A 17750-nucleotide genomic window follows, 5' to 3' on the forward strand; every position below is an offset into this window, starting at 1 on the left:
TCTCCCTGGATTAAGCATTTTCTTCTGCTAAGCAAGAAGGCCAACAGGGCTGACAGGATTTGTCTTTCTCAGTGTTCGGCCATTTTGCTTCCTGGTCCTAAAGGAGAGAAGGCAAAGCTGGAGATAGAGTGTGAAATCATTTCTTAGTGGCACAGAAATGCCACTCTTCTCAGAACCAAACAGAGTACACATGAGAGGTGACATGCTTCCAGAAAGGACACTCCAAGCTCATGGGAGAGGGCTGCCTAGGTGAGCAGGTGGCAGGAGAAGTCTCCCAGGGGAGAGGAATAGGGTACCTGTGAAGACATCCTCAAGACAGCCCTCCAGCCACTGCTAGAGCTGAAGAAGGTACATCCTGGTTGGCCTCAGACACCCTGGAATTCAAAACTAGACATAAATTGAAAAAAAAATGCCTCTGCTGGAAAATGTGAGACATTACAGCCAACCCTACAGTTCATTCCCAGAAAAATGGCATGCATGGGTGCCATGTTTTTCTGAGATAGGTATTACTCATGTGCAAGTCACAACAGTGTTTGTCCTGGAACTACCAATTGATTACAGGAAATCAAACCAACAGTCAAACTTGCACTGGAAAGAAAACGTTAAGACCTGGAGCCCAGCAGATATATAAAATTACCTAAGAACTTAAGCCAGCAAAATCCCTTCAAACAAGTGTAGGGTTGAGTAGCAGAATTACTTGGTGAAATCCTGGCTGTGTGTGCTGACTTTAATCCATCTATACTTATGGGCACAGGGAGCTCCTGAAGTAGAAGTACTGGGGTAATTGGTTACCATTTAGTAAATCCAAAATTACCCTGATATTCTGGGTATTCTACAGTCAAACTAAAACCTTTCCCCAGAGCTCTGTGAAGCCCTGAGCTTTTCACAGCCCAGGCTACAGTTGTGGGCTGACAGGATTCTTATGAGACGAGACAATATGGGAGTTCACAGCCATGTCAGGAAAAGAGATTCAGCTGAGAAAGAGATTCTCTGGCTTGGCTTCTCAGAGAGGATTACAGCCAAGTTATTCTGGGGGACACCCAGGTTTCTACCTACATCCTGTGCCTGTCCCCTAAAATCTGCCCTATCAGAATGCTGGCTCAGTGTATGTTACCCCTGTGACAACCAACTCAGAGGGACTTGAAGTATAAAACAAAACATTGTTTTAATTAATTAAAAACTATTTCGACTGTCTGGAGAGATGGCTCAGCTTCGTTAAGAGTACTTACTGCTCTTCCAGAGGACCGGAATTCTGTTCCCAGTCCCCACATATGTGGCTAACAACCCCTGTAACAACAGCCACAAGGGATCAGATCCCCTTCTTGGCTCTACAGGCGCCTGCATGTGCATGTACCTGCACATAGGCAAACACACACATGCACTATAAATCAATTCTTTTCTTAAAATGAAAAAAAAAACAAACTCTGGATCCATCAGTCCTTTCAGAACACAGCTTTAGGGAGGAAATAACGGGGCAGGGGGAGCGTGGGGTGAATAGGTGCTCCCCTCAAACACAGCTGAAGACTCAGGCCCATAAGGGCACAGTTGTGGAGCTAGCGTGCTGCGTGCTGTCTCCCCCCCTCCCCTCTCTCTTCAGCTGAACGCTTTAAAGCTCTGATTTCAAGGACACACAGGCAGCCAGGAAGGAAGTAGGGGTGCTGACAGCCTCACCAAGAACCCAGCAGATGGAGGAAGTATTTCAAGGGCTGTCAGGACGGCATTAAAACATGCGCCACAGTCAGTCTTCCTAGAAATGCTTTATTTATCAAATATTTAAAAACACAGTTTGCTTTGTGAAGCAAGTTTACAGCAAAATCCATGGCGTATGCAAACAGTGCGTGCAGGATGGCAGGCATCCTTGCCTTCCAGGCTCAGGCATGGCAGAACCCCCAAAGTATGGGCTCTAAGCCAGAGATCTCTGAGTCCTGGCCCCTCACAGTTCTCACACTATGAAGTGGGTGCACGGGGCATGGCAGCAGGAGGGCATGGATGTCTTTCTCTGTGAGGTTGGTCCACCTTGAGGAGTGGGAAGCACATAGCAGTGTCTAATAGAGCTGGCCTGCCCACCTTTCTCTTTTCATCCACTGTAGTAATCTCTGGAGACACGTTTCTTAAAGCAATGAAGACAGATCCAGAAAATCGATCTTCCTTGCGTTCATGTGACAGTGAGCAGCAGTTAACAAAGACTAGGTGAGCCCCCCTTACAGCGCAGGGCTCAGCTACTGAGGAGGCAGCTTGGGAAAAGATGTGTGTGGTAGGGCAGCCTATGGCAACATCCAAATGGATACAGCAGCCACTTGACTTAGGGAGATAAATAACGAAAAGGAAGGCCTTAACAATTTCACAATTTCCAACAAGAACAACAAAAAATATTAACCAGGGGGAAGGACAAGACTGACTGGAATGAAAGGGCATTTAAACCTTGTTTGAACTGTCAAAATGTCACCCATGCAAAAATAAGCTCTTAAAGCAGTAGTGAAGGCCCTTCCTGTGTAGGACATGATGCCCAGACTCCCAGAATCCTCTACTGCTGGGGCTCACACTCAACTCCTTTAAAGAGTAAGGGCACCTCACACGTGCCTTAATCAGCTGCCAAACTCAGCCTGCTGGCATTCCTTATGCCTGGCATACAGCCACTCAGGCAGTATACCCAGGCCTCTTCACAGTGGAGCAGCCCGTCGCTGCTCCAGAGTCTAGCTGCATCTCAAAAGGTGGTTTCTATCACCTTCTTCGTCCAGGACAACAACAGAGGGGTTTGGGGCTTTTAGTTTGAAACTATAGACATTAATAACTGCTCAAGGACAAGAAACAAGCTAACAGTAAGCTCCCACGAAACTTGTATACTTTCTCCCTGTAATGGAGTGTTCCACAGCCTCCCTCTTCAACAGTGTCTTCCAACGAGGGCAAACTAGATTCCAGTATGTGCATCCCACTTTGTTTCAACAGGGATGAGGAAGCCATTCCTTCCTATGTCAGGAGTGTTTGCCTGATCATTCTGGGCTTCACTTTCCTACAGATCCCTCAAGGGTGAAGCCATCAGCATGCATGGCTGTAAAGTGAGATAAGACTTGGTGGTCAAAACCATCAAACATTTTCCAGAAAACTCAGCATCACTGTTAAAGCAGCATAACATGAAGGAAAAAGAAAAGAATTCACATGGCAATTGGGATGAAGCATCTGCTTAGGGGAAGAAGAGTCATGGTCACACAGGATGGGGCAGAGAACTTTGATGAAGCGCCAGATGTGAGTGTGGTTGAACGTTCTCCAGGACGCTAGCTATGGTTTGGGGGCTCGGGGAAAGAGCAGTTACCAACTTTTTCTTCATTTTCCCTTGGGATAATATACCCCAGAATGTTTTGCATCTATAAGATGTATAAATGACTTCACGAGACTCAGTGGGCTGCTGGGATGCATCCACAACAAGTAGCTAATGAGATATTGAACCACAGCCAGGCACATTGAAGTAGAATTCCACATGCCACTCAAAAGATGAGGTAAGTCCGCATAGTTAGGTACATAAAAGTGTGTCAACACATTTCCCCCCTCTCTCTCTCTCTTTTTAAAGGCAACTTCATGTATATGTGTAGAAAACTAAAACTAAAATGTATTTTTGGAAAAGCCCAGTAATTTTGAGGCTCTGTCAAACTATTATTGGCACAAGGAAGCATCTAATATACAAAATAAGCAGAAACAGCCCCCTGAGTCTGCAGCTGTACAGTCAGCTGAACCACGGTGTCCTGACAGTTCCCAACCTGCGCAAAGGCTCCGCCCCTTCAGTGTTGCCATGGAGACTGCTGATGGCCAACAAAACAAATAGAAGGGGAAATGGCACAGAACTTTAAAAAACTATCTCTAGTATTCAGTCTCTTGATTTCTTTCTCTCTCTTCCTTCCTTTCATTTCTGAAAAGAAAAAAAACATAAAGCCAGCAACAATTCTAAAGAATGAGAGGCAAAACCGAAAGGGGAGGCCACAAAAAATGCTTTCTAGTCATTGTTAGCTAGAAGGACATACAAACGTGTCCCATCTTATGTATCCCCCGATGCTTTCTGGCTCAAGTAGGTAACCACAGAGTTCACCAGCTGGCTGTCAGGGAAGGCCAAAGAGAGGGAGCACATAGGATGCAGGGTCCACTTAGAGAGACTCTGCATGGCCTGGAGACATTGTGACCGAGACTGGGGCTGAGATTCAGGTCCCTTCACTCAGTGGGCATGATCCAGGAGAACTACAGCTCCTCCATCCAGGAACACATTTCTCTGTGGGTGGGCACAGTAGTCTCCAGTTCAGACTTGACTTCCCTGAGAAATGGACCAATAATACTTAAGTCTGCCTTCTCTCATCAGGGATTCACACTGACACAGTTTTCCAGTCTTCAAGCCGAAGCCAGTCTACACCAGGCTCAAGCCAGCATTTAAGTACATGTAAACACATCACTGATTAAGTTTCACAGTTATAAGCCAGGGCACAGTCACCAAAATACCAGCACTTGTCAAGACCTGGATGACAGTCACTCTTGTGGGACAAACTCCTCTGTTGAGCAGATAGAGCTGTTTTCTTCACAAATCCCTGTTGTTGTTGTTGTTGTTGTCTTCAACTGTGAACCCACTTCTTAGTTCTTCCAAAGAAAAGGGGCGTCAATCAGCTGCCATGTCAGAGTATTTACAATGAAACAACATCCTTCCTGCGCAGGCTGGCTCAAAGGCTGGCTCACTCTTGAATGGAGGAATGACGGAGGGATCGGTGATAGTCTGGAGTGCTAATGTGTTCAGGTATATCATAGCCCCTCAGGAAATGTCCACTGTTTTGTTGAGCAAAATAATATAGTTGTTTGGCTAGCAGAGGTTCCACCTTTAATTAGACATTTTTTAAAGAGACATTAGTAGACATTAAAACATTAGTAGACATTAAAAAACAATCTTTTAGCGCCATACAATTTGACACATTATGAAATGACCCTCAGACTCTAAGCAAAACCACAAGCTGTATAAGATAACATAGCAAAGCATGTTCATGTTCAGAGCCATTTGAAAAGCCAGTTTTGTTTGCCCTTACAATACCTGGAATATAATATCCTGGGAATAGAATTCTTAGTTTTATAATTGAGCTAAATGTGGCATTTTCAAACCAATTGCCTCTTGGAATTTATTTAACTAAATGACTGGATATTATCAGGTGAAATGATCAAATTAAAAGGCTAAATAAAACTTAGGGTAAGTTAGGTTCATGAGTTTGAGAGGGGATCACCCTGAATGATCAGATGACTGTGTAATATGCACAACTATGCTTATGAGCATAGATCACATTCCAAATCAAAGCCAGTCTTCACCAAGGCAGGCTGAATGATCTGTATCAACCAATCATATATACATTAAGACTTTGTGTTATTTGATATATAATGACTGATATGACTTCTCTGTGAGCACCCATATGAATTAAGTTTGTAATAAGAAAACCAGGAGAGTCCATGAGTATGCGCCCGAGTATCTTGCCCATCTATGGACCATATGGCAGCATTTTGAGGCCCTTTACCTGTAGGCCCATCCTTGACTTTCCTTGTGGAGTCCCACTGCACCCAAAATCCTTAAAATCAGATTGATGCAAGAATTTACTCACAACTTTTAAAATGCTGCTCATCAAAGCTAGACTCATCCACTCATTTATAATCTCATTTGGTATCAACCACCAGATGGAACTGAGAAAATGGTCACATCCAGGATTATAGTTTTGTTGCTTCTTGGATTTTGTTTTGCAATCAAGAAGGGAGGCTGGATGTTCAACATCAGTGTCCCACGCCCATCCCCAGATGGGTCTGGAATCCAAGGCTTTACCAGTACCAGACAATTGCTTACCACTGAGCTGGATGCCCAGCCTTCAATTTTCACCAACAAATACTATCAGAACTAAAAATCTCATTTGCATTTAGATAATGTGAATATTTGGGGATGTCACATTTACTTGATACTGTATACTTTTCTAGATATGTAATAAAGTAAAATTTTCTAATTATTTAGAACTACCTTTTAATTATTAAATGAGTGCTAAACATTATCTAAATAAACCTGTTATCTTTTCTTTGCAAAAGATATTTACAGACCATAGTTGCATCCATCTTCAACTGGGATAGCTGTGGAGGATGGACTGGCCTACCTGGACTCTTGAAAAGACCAGGTATCCTCCAAAGATCCCTTGTCTAACTATTAAATAACTTCCCAAAGTTCCACAGTAAAAAGAGGGCCTGGGAACCATCTGGAGGGAACCTACACAATACATAACAGGCATCTGCCCAGTAGGGTAAGTTCTTCCCCTCAGGGAAGGTTTAGGAGAGTAGACAGCATTTTAAAAGCACACAAAAAGCAGAGATGTCAGAGCGCAGCTCTTAGTCCCAACTATTGAAAATTCCTATAAAAGGGAAGATGAAGAATACCGGACACACACAGCTGTGGGTTTAAGACATCCACCCTGCTGCTTCAGTGGTAACAAACTTTGGCTGGAAGCAGGTTGTGGGTCCCTGTGCTGTGTTGCTCACTGGGGCCTGCTTCCTCCTGTGCTATTTTAAGAGCTGCATTTATTTTCCCAGGTGAGCTGACATTTACTATTCACTTGTCACTTCTCTAAAAGGGACTGCTCCACAATGTGCGACTAAGCAGTGATGTAACTGGGTACTCACATGAGCTGTGATGAGCTTCCTCTGCCTCTGGGGGTCTGGAAACTCCTCGCCGAAGCACAGAGTCACCTGGAATCTCGGTGCTGGCCGCCCATGGTGAGCAAACACTTGCAGCTCTGAGAACCCACAAGGAAAAAAAAAAAAAAACTACTCAGACACCTAGTAAAGTGGGCCGAATGGAGAACAAGAGCCACGTGTGATTCTGCTTTGGGAGAGCCCAAACTCTGTCTCCCTAAGTGCAGCCCTTAGGGCAGACCCCAGACACCAAACCAAAACCACATGTTCGCGTTCACATGTGATCTCACACGCTCGTTTTACTTCATTATTCTTGAGGAACATGACCAAAGTGTAAGAACTTGGTTCTGCAGCCCTGGACTCACAGAAATGCACAAGGTCAGAGAAAGATATGAGGGAAGACAGAAAAGACAAAGAAAAGTCGTCTTGGTGAGGCAAACAAACAGCACAGGCAAAGGAGACATTTCAACTTAAAAAGTCACAGTGTTCTGGTGGCCTGCGGTTATTTTTAAACATCACTGCCTAACCATGGAGGCCACGTGGTGTTTGGGCACCAAGGACATCTGTCTCCCACACCAGCTGTTGGCAGCTGTGTCCCACTTGGGACTAGGTCAAAAACTCCTAACTACAGACCTGAGGAGGCTTCAATCTCACTTTGGGGACAGAATGATGCAGCGAGTAGGGGGCTGATGAGGCCCCTCTGGCAAAGCTGTGCCTGCTGAGGCTCTTCCTACCCGAGAGACATGAACCAGACAAGAACACTGTTGAAAAGAAACCTGCCCATGGCTGGGGGCACCGCTACTGACAGAGAACTTGCCTTCCATGTGCAAGGCCCTGGGTTCCATCCCCAGCACGGCTACAAAGAACGAACAGAAAGCCACAACCAATCATTGGCATTAACCCTTACTCTTCCTCCTGGCGCTGGCTTCCCAGAGTCTTGTCTGCATGAAACTGACATGAAGGAGCTGCCCTTGCAGAGCAGCCCTGAAGACTCTGCCCTTATCTGATATGAAGGCTCAACCCTATAGCCTATAGGGACTGTCCCTAGTAGGGTGCAAATCCTGAATGGGTAGATATCAAAGATTTCCATTCCTCTCTGCAACTGAAGAGCTTCTAGAAGCTCACAGAACCGATTTCCTGCTTTTCTTTCTCTTTCTTCTTCCAGAATTCAAATCAAACCCAAATGGTTTAGTCACAATGTGTAAAGTACATAGCCCTGTGGCTGGGAAGACGCCTACACCACAGGCTAGTCAGAGTAGCAACTCTGAGAAAGCCCACCTCAGCTGCTAACTCAAGGACACTGGGTGGGAAGCCTGAGGTGCAGGGGCTGTTGTGCCTCTCAGCTGCCATGTTCGCTTCCCTGAGCCTCAGTGAGGCTTAGGGACTGTGGAGGCTGTGGGTGGTCAAAAGAACAGGTCCCACTACAGATGAAGGAAACAAAGATGACCAGCTCTTTCTTATGGATAACCAATAAGTCCTAGAAAGTGAATTTCCAGCCCATGGTGTCCATTCTACTATGGTACCTGCATCCTGGATCCCCACTGGGAAAAGAAAAACAAGACTTGTGTACTTCCCAGCCCTGTCTCTGGCAATTGTCATTGTTCTGGGTTACCTTAGTCAAGCAGAGAATTGGCGGTAGCCTTCTAGGGGAACACATGAGGACTTCCAAACCCCAGGGCAAATATAAGATGTGCAGACAACCATCCCAAGAAGTTGCTTTTCTTTGCTTTGGACTATGAACACTAGAACTCAACCCAAGGGAGGTAGAACAGTCCCACCAAGGCTTAGATCATGCCCAGCTCCAAGGGTCTTCACCATGTATCCTTCACCTTTCTTAGGAAAGGATATTTATCAAGGAGCATGTTTGCTTTGGGAAATAAAGGAGTATTAGGAAGGAGTGACTGAGCAAATCCTGGCCACTGGAGCTCAAAAGGCTGAGCAAGAACACTGGTGCTTTATGTCTTCACTGTGAATGAATGGAAGGAAGAAGCACACTGAGGATTCAGTTGGCCTCTTTCTGTGTACACAGCCAAGGCAGAGTAAATCAGTGTCGGCAAGACATCTGCCCTCCCATATGGTAACAGCACTAGTTAAAGCAGCTCAGATAAAGAGTCATCCCATGTGCCCACCAAGGAATATATGGATAAGGAGACTGTCATGTGATACAGATAATAACACATGATTACTAAACCTTTAAAAAGAAGGAGGGCCTGCCATTTGTAACAATGCAGATGAGCATGGAGAGCATTGTGCTAAGTGAAATGAAGCGTGCATACAAAGACAAATACTCTACGATGCACCCATGTGTATTCATACAGTTGAGCTCATAAAAGTAGCACTGCAAGGGGTTACCTGAAGTGGGGAGAGCCGAGGAAGCTGTGGGTTAAAGAATATAAACTCTCACTAAGACAAGAGGAGTTTGCTGAGCACAAGCTCAACAATGGTATATCTTCATGACTGTAATAATGGACTATGTACTTGAAAATAGCTGAGAGTATATTTCAAGTAGTGTTCTTACCAAAATAAAAAGAAACGGGCATGCAAGGTGATACACATGCTAATTAGTGCAATGTAGCCATAACACAGTGCACATACATTCTAAACCACCATGATGTGCATGGATGAGAGGAGCAAAACAAGTTCAGGTTCAAGAAATGGAAAGCACAGAAAAAGCCAAGGTGTGGGCTGTTTGGAAAGGGCATCAAGAAGAAAGCAAGCTCAGGATACGATGGGGAGATGGACAGCAGCCAGCAGAGTAGCCTACTCCCCCAAAGACATCCTCTGCTAGACATGCAGGGAAGCTAATGGCTTCATGTAAGCCAGCCCGGGGCTAACTTACCAAAATCAAAATTCAAGTGATAATAAGTATAGGTCCTGGAAAACATGACTAGAAGCTTTCATATGCCAGAGATAACACCAAGCTTTCTCAGCATTTCCCGCTTGCTAAAGCTGTTCCTTACACTCTCAGCCTTGGTCCCACCTGCAGTGTGGTACTTTTATAAGGGTGACACATCTCATAACCAAGAATGTTAACAATGTGCTTCTAACCTTCTCAATTTTTCTAGGAACCCCCAATAAGATGTAGTGTCAGCAGATAAATTTGCTGAGAGCGTAGAGCCAGTACAGTGGAACCTTGCTGGGGGAGAGAGGCACGTGCTGCTGAAAACCCACATTTTAATTTATTAGCCAGGTGTGATGGTGCACACATATAATCCCAAAGTATCACCAGTTCTAGGCCAACCTGAGATATAGAGATCCTGCCTCAAAAAAGACTAATAATAGTAATAATAATAATAATAATAATAATAATAATAATGATAACTTAAGATATCAACCTGCAGCATAGTCTATCCTGGCCAGCTCATATGGACCTCTTCCTGGCCCTTTGCTAATAAGGGGAGCGTGCAACAGACAAAGGTAAGATTCGAACCAGGCAGAAACCATATTTGTTGGTGAGCTCACTGACCTCAGGAAAAAGACCCCTGCCTGGGGTAGACAGACCCTACAATTTGGGACCTTCCTGTCCTGCACCCATTGCCACCTCCATTCTAACAGATTGTGAGGTGTATTACCTGATAGGAACTGCTGTGTGTCAAAGAGCTTGCAAGTCTGGTCTCTTTCCAGTTTGTTGGGCCGGTCACTGCACAGGGCCAGGGGCCCATCCCAGTAGATCCTGCTCTGGCAGAGTCTTTTGGCATAGAGCCCATCTGGGGCCATCCAGAGGACCAGTCCCCTCTCCAGGTGGCTCAACAACTTTTCAATGTTCTTCCTCTGCCCACTGTCCTCCGGGTAGGGGAACAGGACCTGGTCCAGGTTGCTGACATCATAGGTATGTCCGTGGGAGATCCGGCAGCCTTCGGGGCTGGACGTGGTCAATTCCTTCACTAGGATGTCCCGGTAATACAGGCAGATATGCAGCCGGCAGTCTGTGAACAGAACTCTGGAATCAGTGCTGATGGACCTGGGACAGATACCACAATGCTCAGAGGCCCAAAGACTCAGTGACTACTACACTGATATGAAGTACAGCAGGTGGACTACTAGAGTGTCAAGATGCTCCACCAACAAGTAGGAGGTCCTAGGATCAAGGAAGTCTGGGAGATGTTAGCTGCCTTTGTCCTCTGCAGATTTTTAGACTGGAAAAACACTTATTTTTCTAACATGGCCATTTTCAAATGTTGATGTGGCCATTTACTCATCTTGGGGAGGGGTGTATTGCTTGGATTTTCAGCCCAATTTTACTAGACAGCACCTCTGTTATGAAGGTGTTTTGGGATGATGATGTTAGTAGTGATGGCATTTTGTCTAAAATATGAAGTAACACCACTGAATGGGAATTCATCTTTCAGCCAAATCAATTTTAATTTTGCAGTTCAACTCTAAGATTAATTTCTACTAGTAAAAACTACAGAGACATCTCAGAAGAAAAGCAAATGTGTCAACATTTGGAACTTCCCTAAAGTGTCACCGTGATGTTGTTTAAGTAAAAACAAAACAAAAACAAAAACAAAAAACCCCACATAGATATGTTGGAGGTAAACACTGAAATAAAAATCTCTGGCCTATGAAAACTGATACTTTTATTTTCTTATTTTAAGTCAATGTTCTTGGGGCAGGGAAGGAGCTGATGAGAAAATGCTCTAAGAGCCAATAGTCAATGTTAAACCTCCTGAAACCCCTCTAAACTTTGTGTTCAACTTTGAAACGAACCCAACAACTCTATTTTCTATAGCTTTAAGACAGGAATTTATTGACAGATGATTTTATTGATTTCAGAAACCATTTGAAAACACCACCCACTGGCTTAAAGGGCAAGCTGGGTGTGCAAAGGGCTCCCCAGGCAGAGACGATGCCCGTGGTGGTGGTGGTTGGAACCCAAACAATGCCTGGAAAGAATAGCTTTCTGAAAAGTGCACTCCGGGTTGATAATTAATTATGCAAACCAGAAAAAGAAACCCACAAAACCCTTGTATTCTTCAATGGTAGGTTCCGAGACAGCCCACAGCATGGTGTCTTCCATTGCTGCCTCTATAAACAGCAAGTCAGGCAACGCACTCAAAGAGAGGGGGCGTTGGCCATCTGAGGTGACTGGTAAGGCAGGTTTCATTTCATTTAATGTCACCAGAATCACAAGATTGCTGAGATATAAATAGCTATGGATTTCCTACTCTTGGGGCACCCATACAAGTCTTAGATGTTCCAGAAGAAGGTCTTGAGCTTTCTAGAATCAGTGACAAGCCCTGATGCTCAGAAGTGTCCCTCTTCTGCCCTTAAGTGGCTCACAATGTCTCCCGGAGCATCAGATTTGGAAGGAACTAGGTGACCAGACTTCTTCTTCCCCAGTAAACAAGGGAAGTGTCTAAAACTGTCAAAATGTAGTTGATGTTTTCAATCACAGACTTTAAAGGCGGCCATAGGCATGGTGAGAATTCTGATGTGCAAGCCATTTTTAATATTCATTCCCATTTGAAAGCATCAAAAAAATCATCTAAAGACTAAATAAACATAGGATGCATATTTCAAGTATGTTGGAGCTTCCTTAAAACAGGTCAGCATCTCTAAGTGCAGTCTTAATTAGTAACAGAACTTTAAAATCAGACCAAATCCATGCATGCTCAAAAATTCTATTGAAGTTGCAAGGGAGACAGAGCAACATGTTCCTTTGGGGGCATAAGAACTTCTGAGAGACCAGGGTCCAGAACCAGTGTCCCTGGAAGCAGTTCAGGACCACCTCTTTGTGGCTAACTCTGAAAGGACAAACTGCATTTGGTAATGAAAAGCCCTTGTGCCTATGAAGTCTCTCTGTACTGTGAAGTATGTTGGCTGGAGGAGGAGCCTGACTACACATTCCTAGAAAGCTGAGCAGGTAATGATGTAGAGGTTAATGACTTGTTCCAAATAGTGTTTGGCTAGCAGGTACTCCTGCAGAGATTTCTAATAGTATTCTTTATTTGCTGTGATATTTGTGGAGCCTGGGCCATGCCTACTCCAGACCCCAGAGCCTGTAAGGTAAGAGTCTAAATCCTCACCCAACCTACCCAGAGGAGAGATGCCACCTCCCTCCGAGCCTTAAAGGAAGCACTACACTCACCTGAGAGCGCCAAGGCTTCAGCAGACCTTATGCTTGGCTCTATGGGGATTCCAGGAGCCTGGGACTCAGGTGGGGCACAAGCATAAAAGGTTCCTGTCACCTGGCAACCTGCGTTTGCAAATAAAGATCAGATGACATCTAAGCAGAGAGTCCAAGTTCAGGGGGGCTCTTAAGTTGGAAGGAGCCATGCCCTGTCACCTTCTAACACAAGCTTGATGGGCACTAAACGTCCACTACCAACAGAGTGTGTGACTATGAGGCTGAGGCCAAAGTCCGAGTTCAGTGGGGAAAATGCAGGGTGATGAAAGAAGGTGTCACAGCCCAGCTGTGGATGAAAACATGGAGCTTTCTCCATAACTTCTCAACAGGGAGACTGGAGCCCGGGGTGGGGGTGGGGGGTATTTGTACCAGCTCACACAGCAAGTTTCCAGCAGGACCAGAATTCAGATTTATATAAGGCTGGTTAAAAAAAAAATTAATAAATTATTTGACCCTCATTTATTCTGCTTGCCATTTGTAAGCTTTGGGGAAAATTGAACCATGTTCCCTGGCATCAGAGAAGTTACATCACATTAAACCCATTGTCTAAGCATGGGTGGAATGCAGGGGCTGGAGGGCGGTGAAATGGTGACAAGGAAATTATTTCCAGGATAATATAAAAGGACTACACATGTGGTGACCCGTGTCAAGACTTCTGTTTAAATAATGAACTTGGACCCCCTAGAAGCTTGTTTTATGCCCTGCCTGGTGGCACAGACCTATAATCCCAGCTACTCAGGAGTTCAAGGCAAGAGGATCAAACAGCAATCTAGCCTGGGTAATTCAGCAAGACTCTCCTTTAAAATACACAGTAAAAAAGGGTGCAAGACATAGCTCAGTGCACTCGCCTAAATAAATACCAAAAAATGAAAGCTTCGCTGAACATGGTTTGTGAAAGTTTCTGTGTCCAGTTAGTTGGTATTTCTTCTGTGTGAGCTCATCTAACGTCTGGGCGACCCTGTGGGTGTTCTGGAGGCTGACACCCCTTTGTAGAGAAGTTTTGTGAATTACTTTTGCTCTGGCCCTCCCTTTGTACCAAGAACAGTTACAAATGACTCATCACTGCTCAAGGGACATGAACTAACAATGATCTCCTGAAGATACAGCTCTCCATCAGTAAGTAGTAAGGGACAATTCAGAAGGAGAACTGACAAAATCTATCTCTCTGTCCTAACACGACAAAAAAAGCAGAGTGTTATGGAGAGTGAAAATGTGTTAACCAAATAATTGAGACAAAAAAAATAGACAAGTTTTATAATTCACATCCATCGACATTGGACACTAGTAGATACCCATGCTTTTCTCTATTTATTAAAAATTGGGACTTTTTCTGTTGCTTGAATGATTTCTGGGGTCTTTTAATTAAGTTCCCACACAGAGTGATACCTATCATGGCTCTGAGCACTTCAGCATCTTACAGGATAAGGCAAGATCCCTCCCCACCCCAACTTCATGGGATGTCTCTCTGGCATCTCTGTAGCAGGGGAAAGCCCTGTGGTGCTGCCCGGGAGGATCACCCAGGGTCGCCCACACCCTGAACCCAGGTTGTTCTTCTGTCTCCTTCCTGGACACATTCCTTACCATTTTCACAAGATGGGCCTTGCCAGTGGTGGCTGCGGGGGCCAAACGTCACAGGACACTGATATGGGATTTCTGGATGTGACTGATCAGGGGCATAATCCCTCCAGCTTCTGTCATGAGGTGGCATCATGTAGTTATGAACCTGCTGACAGAGCACAGGCATTGCTAAGAGGAAAACATCAGTGGGTGTTGGGGTACTTTCTCACCACCCCAACTCCTCAGGGAACCCCTTTTTTGGCCATCAGCCAAGTCATTTTGTCCAAAAAGTGGCATGAACTGTCTACCACACTAGGTAGAAAACAGCCATACAGAGTCTGAAAGCACAATGAGGACATTGTGTAAATCTGTGATTTTTGTGAAGTTTCATCATATGGCTGAGCCTGGCATCAAAAATGCTGCAGCAAAGTCTGCCCTTTTTAAGCCACCAAAGTGAATAAAACAGTACTGTAATTCACATCGGGGAAGCTTAGAGAAGTCAGCTGCCCTGTGGTTTCACATGATAAAAGTACTACTTCCAAAATCCTTGACTCCCACAAAAGGTCTCATTCCCAGAAGATGTGACCATCAGTAGAAGAGCACATCTCCATAGGTGGGACACATCAGACTCCCCAACTTAACCACCAGGGAGAGTGACACCACTTTGAAACCGAAACATCCTCCTATGACCAGGGCTTTGTTAGCATCTGTAGTAGCCATAGCAAATGGTAAGTCCTGCTATTTTCGTTTGTGTTTTCCCCTCTCTGTGGAGCCAACCAAAAGGCTCAGCCTCACCTTCCACAAGCTCAACAGTCCCCCACATACCTGAGCTGGCAGTGAGCCATAAGGAGCTGTCATGGGGTAGGGGTGGCCCATGGCCATCTGTGTGTCTTCCAAAGTGATCTGCTTTGCTCCTGTGTTTGGGGAAGAAGAAGAAGAAATAGAACTAAAAGAAGGAACTGGCTTAACTGAATAGGAAATCTTAGAAAAATACCTGAGCACTTTATTCTTAGAATGCATAGCCATGTTAACCAATCAGGTGTTTTTGTTTTTGTTTTTTCAAGCAATTCCCTCTGGCAGTTACTTGTCTCTGCTGTTAAACTAACTAAACAAGCTCAGACTTGTGTGTGACAGCCAGAGAAAGCAATACCACACAGGACTCTGTGATCCACCTAGTGGTTTCAGGCAGTGAGCTGGTGCCTAGTTGAGGCACCCTGCATGATTGGAACAAATGCCTATCCCTGGGCTCTCATCTAGACACATCAGTCGGAATCTTTGAAAGAGGGAAGTGAATATCTAAATTTTCATAAGTACCCTACCAGGCCATAGAAAGAAACGCTGGCATTTTTATTACAATAAATGTGAATATTTATGGGGTGTGCGGTGTGCTTTCCCCTCTAAAAATTGCTTAATTATTAAAGGATATTAGGTAAGTAAAACTTTAACGGATCTTGCAGCTTTTGTTTGGAATTTTGGTCCACATCCTAATTGAATGGAGTAACTGGAAATACCTAACGCCTGCATGTGCATAGCCACGTGCCCACGGGCTTTAAAGTCTTTAAAGAAGTAACCCTACATTAGTACCACAAGGTTTTCACTTATAACCCAGAGAGCATGGGCAAAGAGGCTGCTGGGAGTGGCCATGGGGCAGGAGGTAGCAGTCTACAAAACAGAAGTAGAAAGTGACCCTGAGTAGGAATTAAGGCTCCGTGAGTGTCCCACTGCCTCTATCCTATGACCTACGTTGGGGAAATCCCCTACCTTTTTTGGCTCCTTCTGGAACAATCCTGTACACCTTGTAAGGGTCGGAGATATCCAGCTGGCTCCTCTCTACCAGCTCCTCGAAGTCATTGCTCTTGTTCAGGGCACATCTTAATCTTGTCTTCCAAGTAGGAGGATCGGGCTTGTCTATCCCTTCGCGGAACTTTCCTTTAAACAGGGCCCAGGCCTACAAATGAAGAGAAGGAAAGGTCAAAGTCCGGGGTCTTCAAAAGGAGTCTATAGATTGTGTTTCTGAAAGGAAGATTGGTGTCTCAGATTTGCTGTTGGCCAAAATGTGGAACATGATGATACCGGAGTTCTCTAAGGAAATAACTTCTCACCCAGGACCCTGCAGTGAGATAGGGAGACCCCTAGTCTGACCTATATGCATCCAGTGCCTGCATCAAGTGTGGACAAAACTAGGGGCAGAGCTGTGGAAGGGACAGGCCCCAGAGAGGACATCTAAGAAGTCACACTGAGGTACTTTGAACAAATTCCCGCAGGAAGTCCCCTTCCCCTGCCCGGCTGGCAGGTGGAGGCTGGGGGCTTCACAGTCCAGTGAGCCAGCTCTCTGGGGACATCAGTCCTAAGGGACTCACATAGTGGAGGCGGGGAGCTCCCAGAGGAAGACTTGGAATAGACCAAATCACCCAAAGAACAGAAACAGAAATGGAAGCTTCCAGAACTAGAACCAGACCGCAGAGGAGCCCAAAGAAACAAAAGCCAGAGAAACTCAGAAAAGTAGCGAAATAGGGAGTGGGAAGCGGAGAGTGGTCCTAGTTAGTAGTCTGTGGTGGTAGTGGCAGGAAACAGCCTAATGGGCTGTGCTACAGGACCCTAGCCTCAGGGCACCGCTGCGCCCCAGGGATGCTCCTGGAGCTGGAAGTACTTTCCTCCACACAAACTTAGTGTAGGGACCCGATTTTCCGTTTGTGTGATCCCCGGAGAGCTTGCAGCTTCTTTTCCCTTCTCCCTCGGCTTCTGTCAAGCAGGACCCGATGCTTGACCGTCTGGCCTCTGCCTCCCGGGGCCCACCCGACCTCCCGGTCCCTTGCTCTGGAGGCACAGTGAGTCCAGAGCGGCCTGACTCGCCTCTCCCCCTCTCCCCGCTCTCCCCCGCCCTGGGATCCTCAGTGCTGGTAACCTTGAAGAGGGCGGCGTCCTCCTCGCGGTTGTAGTCCTGCTTGCCCGCGTGCTTCCACGGGATGCGGAAGACGCTCTTCTCCTCGTTCTCCCACACCAGCCCGGGGTACTTGCCGCTGTCGATCTGGTCGATCAGCCACTGGCGGAGTTTCCCGTTGCCGCAGCTCACCGCGCTCATGCCGAACTCCGCTCCCCGGCTGCCCGCCTCCAAGTTCATGCCGCGTGCCAACCTCCTCCCGCGCTCGCGCGCTGCGGGGAGAAAAACTTCCCTGCAGCCACCGTCACATCGCTCTCGGGGCGCCCTGTCCCAAACTCTTGCAGTGACCACGAGGCCCCGGAGTCCCTGAGGCTGCGAAGTGCTCGCGTGCAGTGCCAATGTCGCCAGGGTCCCCCAAGAGAAGGTACTTTGGCGAAGGTGTGGGAAGCATCCCTGGCACGCACCATCCTCAAGGTCGGTCCTCTCACCCCATCTATCGCAAGC

General features: G+C 45.9%; 1 protein-coding gene across 1 annotated transcript; it reads right to left on the reverse strand.

The window, feature by feature from the left end:
* Positions 1 to 4581: 4581 nt before the first annotated feature.
* Irf4 (interferon regulatory factor 4) lies at positions 4582 to 17486 on the reverse strand. Its single transcript, XM_059262334.1, has 8 exons — positions 17271 to 17486; positions 16127 to 16313; positions 15191 to 15279; positions 14390 to 14534; positions 12770 to 12877; positions 10251 to 10604; positions 6667 to 6779; positions 4582 to 4847 (listed from the first exon to the last, which is right to left on the reverse strand). The coding sequence occupies exons 1-8, from the start codon at positions 17484 to 17486 to the stop codon at positions 4707 to 4709; spliced, it is 1353 nt and encodes a 450-aa protein (XP_059118317.1). The 3' UTR covers positions 4582 to 4706.
* Between the last annotated feature and the right edge of the window lie 264 nt (positions 17487 to 17750).

Source organism: Peromyscus eremicus, chromosome 5 (assembly GCF_949786415.1).
Source record: "Peromyscus eremicus chromosome 5, PerEre_H2_v1, whole genome shotgun sequence".
NCBI classification, from domain to species: domain Eukaryota; kingdom Metazoa; phylum Chordata; class Mammalia; order Rodentia; family Cricetidae; genus Peromyscus; species Peromyscus eremicus.

What these genes read in the sequence shown, in the direction of transcription:
- Irf4 (XM_059262334.1), bottom strand. Translation starts at nt 17,486, where the DNA reads ATGAACTTGGAGGCGGGCAGCCGGGGAGCGGAGTTCGGCATGAGCGCG. An exon ending in ATGGCTCACTGCCAGCTCAG is followed by an intron (nt 14,535 to 15,190) that starts GTATGTGGGGGA and finishes GTGCTCTGTCAG; the next exon opens with CAGGTTCATAACTACATGAT. An exon ending in TGAAGCCTTGGCGCTCTCAG is followed by an intron (nt 10,605 to 12,769) that starts GTGAGTGTAGTG and finishes TTCTGTTCACAG; the next exon opens with ACTGCCGGCTGCATATCTGC.